Raw genomic sequence first — 9,552 nt, 5'->3', positions numbered from 1 at the left:
CAGTATATATATATATATATATATATATACATATATATATACGTATATACAGTATATAACATGCTTCAGTTTTAACAGCATTTAACAACGTATCATAATAGTTTATGTAAATTGTGTAGATGTTTATTTTTTCTGCAATGATCTTGTATTGATTGAACCTTTGAACTTTTAACAATCTTGATTATGTGTAATTGTTCTTCAGAGTATCCTTGCCTTGAACCCAAGGGTGAAGACCCACGCAAATCTCCATTCCACCGCCTCTAAGAAGAATGAGAAGAAGCACTGGAAGAGAAACCCAGAGAGGAGCTGTGATGTGAGTAAACAAAGACAAGTTCTTCTCACAGGCTGCCTGAAATAACTCACTTTTCCAAAACTCTCACATATACTGCTGCCTTTGAGTTTTACATTAAATATTAAAGAAACAGCCAATGGGAAGAAAAGCCCTTGTCACGACATTCCGAACTTACATATCTTTCCTTGTTTGTGGAATGTTTACATGCTGCCGATTGTCACGATGTGTTACGGTCACAACGTATTTCTCAGCATGATGAAAATTAGAGGTTGAAGAAGAACAGCAACGAGTCGTCAAGATGTTAGAGCTGGTTCTCTGAATCTCCTGGAAGCTGTATCCCTGATATCCTCTTCTGAGAGCAAACTTCGTCCCAGTTTACCGATGATAATGAGTACTCTGTGATGTAGTTTATGGTGTGGTGATTCAATGATTATGTCGGCAATGGCTATGATCATATTACTCTGATGAGCAGTAATAGGGCCGAAGATTATAATTCTATAATTAGTTCCAGCCGCCTAGTTTGTCCAATTATTGTAGAGATTCAAATTTTGACTCCTTCTGCCCTTTTGCTTACAATTTGTCAGTGAGTAATTCTTTAGCACTCATAAATATTCCAAATTTCCTCTCAATTATTATCATATCCTGTGAGCTCTATGAGTCAAGGCTCATAAGCATATTCAAATGTTCATTTTAAATGCTTTTTCACCATGTGGCGACTGTGTTGATGAAATACCAAATCTTGTTTCCAGAGCTTGCATATTAATTAGCTGTTAAATTATACTACCAATTCCCAGCACTTAGCATTTTGTCTAATTAATAATAATAAAGCCCCCAAGATGTTGGATTAGACTAATCCTTTGCAGGGGAAAATGCTACACATAATTTCAAGAGAAAATGTCAATGGTTATCCCAGTCCCAACAATGCCTCAGTGTAATTGGAAATGTAATTATGTTTCATTTTACCACACAGATGAGTTTTAATACCACACAGAAGCTGTGAGATTAGTCTACTGTGACACAGGGTTGACCAAGGTCAAGTATTTTTTGCATTTCAAATCACAACACAAAATAACACATGGAGCTTCATATGATAAAAGAAAAGTTACATATATAAAATGATCTACATAAAAATGTGTGATTGAAGCAATTAAGCATTCTGTAATGGCTCTGCTCCAACCCCACTCCGGGTTTTCCATTGCCCACTCCTCGATTGGAGAAATACGCTGTGATTTGACTCCATTACATACACTCAGTTTATTATTATTGTTTTTATTATTATTATTTTGAACATGTGGGCATATAAGTAAATTCATGTTTGTGCAATTTTCACACAGTACCAAGGCACTTACTATTAGGATGTGTTTGTATGATATGTTGACTACACTATATATCTAGGATAATTAGATATTAGATATATTAGAGATTAGGTCATTTTTACCTAATATTTTACCTTTTTAATCTTTCTAATAACATTTCAGAAATTCACTGTTTTTTTTTTTGCTAATAGTCTGTTTTCACCACTGTTTATCATGTGGTTTATTATTGGTGACTATGGATGTGATCAGCACTGGTTAGCAAGCACACGGAAGATTCCAGGAAACAGACTTTTGTTAAATTAAAGCAAACAATTAATAGATTTCAGGAACAGGACTAAGAACATTAACCATATAAATCTGGAACAGGTGGACACAATTGGTTGACATTGGAACACATGATCACACACTAGGAAATGTGATCAAACTGAACACAGGATCAAGCAACACTAACTAAACCAAACAGAGCATACACGTGACAGGATGGGCAATAAACTACTTTTTTTTTTCTTTCTTTTTTTAATTCAGTACCAAGCTATATAAAGTTAAATATCATCGATACTGTTACCAGTAACTACTCATATCTCTACTAAATATTTTTTTTTTTGCAGTTTCTAAAGATAGATTGAGTAATTATAGCCATTGATCATTATATTTGAAAGCCAGCATTTTTCAAATTTAATAGGCCTTCACTTAAAATAATCAGACTTCTCTTTTATGTTTTTATACTACCATTCACCCAAGTTCGATTCCCGTCTTGAGGTCCTTTGCTGGTCCCACTCCCCTCTCTTCACCCAATGCTTTCCTGTCTGCACTCAACTGTCCTGTCAAAATAAAGGCATAAAAAGGCCCCAAAATATAACTCGCTATTCTAATATTTTTAGGATGTTTTGAACAGCATGTATTTAAAATATAAATGTTTTGTAACATTATGAATGTCTTTACTATCATTTTTGATCAGTTTAATGTGCCCTTCCTTAATAAAAGTATTAATTTCTTTCAAAAATAAATAAATAAAAATACATAAAATAAAAATAAATAGTTAAATCTTACCCCAAACCTTTGAATGGTAATGTATTTTTATTAGTCATCATTTATTATATTTCTCATTTATTTGTGCTGTATTTCTCTTTCAGCGTTTATACATACTGTTCAGATAAGCAGAAAGAGAAATTACTTCTATCTGCTAATGCAGTTACTTTTTCCTTGTCAAAACTTGTGATGCACATGAACTTTAATGATTAAATCACTACTTAAACTCTTAAGATTGATAGATTTATGTGAGGATCGTTCATCTCAATACAGCATCAGTATCAAAAGTACTTCAAGATTGATCCACCCATCTGTATTGCTGACATGCAGTTGTATTATGGGCTGTTAGCATGTGTTCTGCTCGTAGTGTCAGATTGATTGCGGAGAGAGCAAAAACATGCTCCAACTTAAAAAAAAAAACCCTCTTCTCACTCCAGGCAAAATCATGCAAGTCCATCCCACTCACAGATTCTACTACCAAAACAAAATTATATATAGTCAGATGTTTGAACTTGGTGAGGTTATCATATGATATTTTTTGAAATCGTTTGTGTGGTATCAATAATACCAGCAAAATCTTATTGTGGCAATCAAAGCATCTTACCGAGGCACCATTTAAAAAAATTAAAGATGTGCATTGTAAAACAGACTCTATTCTGGATTTGTCTCTTCTGAATCTGTATCTTGGCAGAGGTTTCTGCAACACAAGGTTGCCAGCTGAAGTACAGAATCCAGTGGAGGTTCATAAAAGAACTATAGCAGAATATCAGATGGCTCGCTGGATTGGTTTCTTATTCACCACCCATCTGTGTTATAATAAAATGTAGTAACTCTGTCTCATGCCATAAATTAACTCAGTGCGTGAAATCGAGTTAGCCTCAATCTCAATCATGTTGTGATTTTATTTTCTTGGCGCCTCAGCCGTATATATGTGTGGGGGAATTTCCTGGCTGCTCATCCCTTTGAATTTCATTAAATTGCTTAAGTCAGTTGTCACAATGGCTTCTGTGAAACTGTATTAGTTTATGGAATAAAGAAAACAGCTTAAGCGGCTTGAACTTTGCCTCCTAAAAAGGGAGGGGCTGGGGAATCCTCTTTAATGCCTCTCTGATAATGTCAGCTGTGTCATGTTACAGTGTTAAATGGCACCAATTAATCCTTCCGTTTGAAAGTAGAAACTCGTAAATCTTTAAAAGCAGGATAATCCCTGAACAGTCTACTCCTTCAGTGTGGTCATATTCAAATCTGCAGCCTACAGAATATTCCTTATGTTCCTCGTGATTTAGAACCATTTAGAGGATGTTTGGTTTTATTTGTAGGTTAAGGATTGTTGTTTTTCTCAACAATGGTCTTATTTACAGAATAAATAGGTTCTATAAATATACCATAAATTTATGGTTTACAGATTAAACCCACCAAAAAAAGACAAAAGGTGATCGTAAAACAATAAAAGTGGTTTTAATTCTTCATATTATATGGGGGAATTTTCAGGGTCATAATGCATATTTCACCTGGCACAAGACGCATATTTCACAAAATATGTTGCTACAAAGTTGTTATGTTTTATATATATTACTATATTTTTCAAAGCCTATTAATTGTTAAAAATAATGGCTTTTAATTATACTGTTACCTTCATTAATAACAGGCGACTTAATAAAAAAAGATGCAGTTAAACACATATTTAAAATATATCTTCTTTATGTTGTTTCTAAATTAAGTCGGCGATTCAATGTGAAATTATACCATAGAATATATTATATTAATATGGAATTGATTAATTGCAGAAAAATGTGCAATTAATTCGTTATTTTTTAATCGATTGACAGCACTAATATATGTATACACACACACACACACACATACATATAATATATTTTTACTTTATATAGAAGAATAATTTAAAATATTTGTAATAACTTAAACGTCAAATTGAAAACAACAACAACAAAACTTGAAACCATAGATTAAAGTTATTTAATAATTTACTCGTCCTCGTGTCATTCCAAGTTCCAAAACTGTATGACATTTTTTTCTATATATAATTTTTATTCTATGTGGAACATACAGTAGAAGATATTTTGAGAAATTGTGAGATTTTTTTCCCCCAATGGTCACCAAAACTGTTTAGTTACCAACATTCTTCAAAATATCTTCTTTTGTGTTCCACAGAATAAAGCAAGACATACAGGTGTTGTAATAATGAAAATGCATAATGAATAATTACATATAAATATATATTACATATTTAAATTTATAGTAACCTAAACAAAGAGTAAAACAATCATAAATCATTTTGATATATATTCAGAAATAAAGTAGCCTTTTTATTCACAGATCATTCATAAAATGTATTATTTAACAAACACACTAATTTAAATGTGGTTATTTTTGTTAAAGTCCAACCCAAAAAATTCAGTAAATGTGCCGCTTTGTCCCACCATTGTCTCTGTCTGTCTCCCTCCCACAGTCTTGTGTGAATTTGGAGAACAACTTCGATGACATCAAGCACACGACTTTGAGCGAGCGTGGGGCACTTCGGGAAGCACTGAGGTAAGCACTGTCTCCATGGCAACAGTCACAGTCAACGCAAAGAGGAGTTTCGGGTGGGCAGCCGAAGAAACGCGTGTGCATGTGCGTGCCATTTAGCGAGGTGAGGACGAGTAGCGGCGTAAGTCATTCTTCATTATTGAGGGAATACAGGGGTGTACAGGCAGCACTTGGCTCTGCTTTTCTCAGGGATTAATTTGTTGAAAGGAAGCCTCCCTCTGGGCTTTGCCTTGACTCTTCAACCCTGCAGGAGATGCTAAGGCTGAGCGCACAGTGAAAAATGTAAAAGTTTAATTTGTTAGTTGAAAATGCTTTTGGGGATCCCAAGACAACATCAGAATACTTGATCATGAGGACCACTGGTGGTCTGGTCTAGCTTTCAGTGTGCAGTCTTAAAAACAATGTAAGTGATAAATAAAGATTTGCGCTTTGCAAAAAAAGCTGAACAGGCTCCGAACTAAAATCTATTGATCTTCATATAAATTACACTGTTTGCTATTAGGCCTGTTTCCCACGAACATCTTTATATATATATTGGTGTTGTGTAGCAGAAGTGTTTAAGCACTGAGCTCATTTTTGCACTATAGAGATCAGTTTATCAATATAAAAGAGTGAACTATTCATCCATTGTTTTAAAATAGACATATTTTGGGCTTTTTCTGACTAAAATGCAATTATATTATGAGAAGTTGTATATAGTCTGCATTTTGGCCTTTGGGTTTCATTCTGTGCCTGTTAATTACTGTGTAATGTGATCTCCTCCTCCTGTAAATTAGATTTCATGATGGTATAGTTTGTGATAATTCTCAATGGCTCACTCTAAGCACAGATTTTTATAAATTATAGCTTATATTAAAGGAAATATATAAAGGGATAGATATCATTTTATTTTCTGCATACAGCCTAGATCTGAGTGATATAATGAATATTCACAATGTATTTGTGATGGTTTTGAAGTATAAAATTCAGCATGAAAATGATTTTAGTTTGCTGTTTATTAGTCTCATTACGTACATAGATTACTTTCGTAATAATTTCTTGTCTTGCATCGATTCAAAATTCATTTAACTATTTGTGCCATCAATCAAAAAAAATGTTAATATGTTAAGATGTTTTATTAAATATTTGTGTAGATAAACATTGCTGTTTATTGTTATGTTAGCGCATATCAATGAAGATGATTAAATATCATCTTGGGCTCATTAGGATTTTTCAATATTTTTAATGTTAAGAAGTGTCTTATGCTCATCCTTTTTTGATCAAAAATGCAAAATAACCCATAATATTGTAAATATTATTACTATTAAAATAACTGTTTCGTATTTTATCCTATATCCTGTGATGCAGAGCTGAATTCTTAGCAGCCATTACCTAAGTCACATGATCCTTCAAAAATCATTCTAATAGTCTGATTTGCTGCTCATCTTATGAAACATTTCTTATTATTATCAGTTTGTGCTGCTTAATATTTTTGAGGAAACCATGATACATTAGTTAAAATTGTTGCAACTGCTAACATTATTTAATGGAAGTGAGTTAACAATAACTACAGCAACAATGAAGAGTTAATGAATGCTAACAAAGATGAATAAATACTGTAACAAATGTATTGCTCATTGATAGATAATGTTAATGCAGTCACTAATGTTATCTAATGTGACCTTATTGTAAAGTGTTACAAAAAAATCTTTTTTTTTTCCTAGCCCTAACACTGCCACAGTTTGGTTAGATGTGAAACGCAATCACAAAAAAATTTGCAAAAAAAAAAAAAACCCCAAGAATTATTTCGGAAACATTTAATTGTTTATACTATTGCTAATTGTCAAATGGAAGTGCTAAAAGCAGAGTGCATTGACTCTAGAGTCTGAGCCTTTCTCAGTCAGCCAAATGATACGACACAACAGGTAAAGTTAGTCAGATCGTTTACCCTGCATCTGTTCTGATCACATCTGATCTGCTTTTCGGACATCTGTCTCCTATGCAGAATTAAGACATATTATTCAAATGAACTCATTATGTGGTGCTATTTCAGTATACATTTGAATAGATCATTATGTTTAGCATCGAATATGCATGAGCACAGCATTATATATAATCTTGTTATCGCTGCCGATAGCCTTGTGGGCAGCGCTGTTGCACTTTTGGCATCCTGAGTTCGAGTCCAGGTCAAAATAAAGGCAAAAAAAAAACATGTTAAACCCAAACCTTTGAACGGTAGTGTGTGTTACTACATTTGTTTTAGGATTGTTGTTTAATATATTAAAGGTCAGTTAGATTTTGTTGACGTTGTTACACAGTTATTAACATCTATGTTAACACACCTTTTGCAAGAATTATTGTATTTAATTGTTGGTTACCATTTTTTTTTATAGTCCACTTTAGACATTTAACTATAAGTATCTTTGCAACTAATTCATTATCAGCAGATGCAATGCTGTGCTCATGCATATTCGATCCTATGCAGAATTAAGACATATTATTCAAATGAACTCATTATGTGGTGCTATTTCAGTATACATTTGAATAGATCATTATGTTTAGCATCGAATATGCATGAGCACAGCATTGCATCTGCTGATCATGAATAAAAAACAAAACAGCAGCGAAAACCAAGAGTTGGGAGAAGAAAGAGCGCTAGAGAGATATTGGAGACATTAATGCAAACGTTTGTCCTGCAGAGGTTTGATTTTAATCCTTCTCTAGTCAAGACTCCCCTGCAGTGCCGGTCGGCAGATTTGATGAAAGATTTAGGTTTTATAACTGCTAATAATGCTGAACATGAAAGTCCGAGCGGCGTGCTATTCTGGTGCTCGTCACAGGAGGCAGCTGGCTTATTTGGCCTGTTTGTTGGACGCAGAGGAAGACCCAGGTCTGGATTCCCAGTGTCACGAAACAGCCAGAAAGTTGACTCCTCATTAAAGACCACAGATTGGTTCACATAGTGAAGCAAAGTTACTAAAATATCACTTTCATACCTCAAAACTCTTATCAAAGATGCTGCCTTTATAGCTCAAATAACTGTATTTTGATGGCTTATCTTCACGTCAGTAAAATCACAAGCACTATAGCACTCACAGAATTCACTTTGATTTCAGAATAAATCAGATAATGACTAAGGAAAATTGTGATGTTTCATCCAGAAGTATTTTCTTGATGATTATAAGGCAGTTTAGTTGTCATATTGAATTGTTTATATAAGACCTACTTTGATATTTCTATTAAAATTCTAGTTGAAAAAGCGAGTTCCTGACATGGTTCTGACATCTTCAGTTAATAGAGGCAGGTGGAACTTTGTTATATTTATTTTGTTCTCACTTATAAAATAATCATCAAATTTTAACTGCTTGTGGTACATCCTACACTGGCCTGTCCAAATCCCATCTTAGGGGTCCAATCAGTAGGGTTGGGAACTGAGATCTGTTTTTAAATATGCCTTGCTTGAATCAGAAGCGTACAGCAGAGCTAGTGCAGTCCACCTACTGAATGAACCACTCTAATGAGTAAGTTTTTTTTAGTGAATCAAGTTCACATAGTGTACAACTGTGAGACTTAACCAGTCAATACATACACTTTTGTTCATACAGTATGACTACATGCAGTGGAAGATGCACAGATACACACTGATCATTCAAAAGTTTGAGGTCAGCAAGATTTTTTTTTTAAAGAAGTATCTTATGCTCAACAAGACTGCATTTATTCGATAAAAAATACAGTAATATTGTGAAATATTATTACAATCTAAAATAACTGTAGTCTATTTTAATATCGTGTAAAATTTCATTTATTCATGTGATGACAATGCTGAATTTTCAACAGCTATTAATTACTCCAGTCTACAGTGTCGACTGCATGCTTATTTGCTGATCAAGAAACATTATTAATCTTCTATCAAAATAAAGTGTTGAAGTTTTTCTTTTTTAATTATCTTTATTAATTAAATTAAATTAGAAACATATTCAGTATTAAAATTATCTCATAATTTGTCAATGGAATTGCATTTATTGTATTATTTATTCCTGCAAGTACTTTTTGTTAAAGGGGTCATCAGATGCCCAATTTTCCACAAGTTGATACGATTCTTTAGGATCTTAATGAAAAGTCTATAACATACTTTGGTTAAAACTTCTCAATGGTATTGTAAAACAACACCCTTTTACCTTGTCAAAAACAGCTCTTTTCACAGCAACCAGTTTCGTTGCATGTTCCTTTAAATGCTAATGAGTTCTGCTCACCCCGCCCCTCTCTTCCTTGGGGTGATGAGCCATACTGTTTACTTTAGCCGCATTTAGCCACGGAACTTGCTAACTAGCACGTTATTAGGAAAGGCGATTTGCAAAGATTCATAAAAAAACCCTTATACTCACT

At 33.5% G+C, this 9,552-nt stretch overlaps 1 protein-coding gene across 1 annotated transcript in view; it reads left to right on the top strand.

Annotated features, from left to right (window-relative positions):
* The window catches only part of LOC107700576 (dihydropyrimidine dehydrogenase [NADP(+)]), a 174,782-nt gene that overhangs the window by 19,994 nt on the left and 145,236 nt on the right, over nucleotides 1–9,552 (top strand). The window contains 2 exon segments of the mRNA XM_016502294.1: nucleotides 203–313; nucleotides 5,108–5,190. Of these exon segments, the coding sequence (XP_016357780.1) occupies nucleotides 203–313; nucleotides 5,108–5,190 (194 nt within the window).

This window comes from Sinocyclocheilus anshuiensis, unplaced genomic scaffold (assembly GCF_001515605.1).
Source record: "Sinocyclocheilus anshuiensis isolate Anshui unplaced genomic scaffold, SAMN03320099.WGS_v1.1 scaffold718, whole genome shotgun sequence".
Taxonomy (NCBI): domain Eukaryota; kingdom Metazoa; phylum Chordata; class Actinopteri; order Cypriniformes; family Cyprinidae; genus Sinocyclocheilus; species Sinocyclocheilus anshuiensis.
The sequence above is the reverse complement of the archived record's forward strand: the minus strand, read 5'-3'. Positions and strand labels throughout refer to the sequence as shown.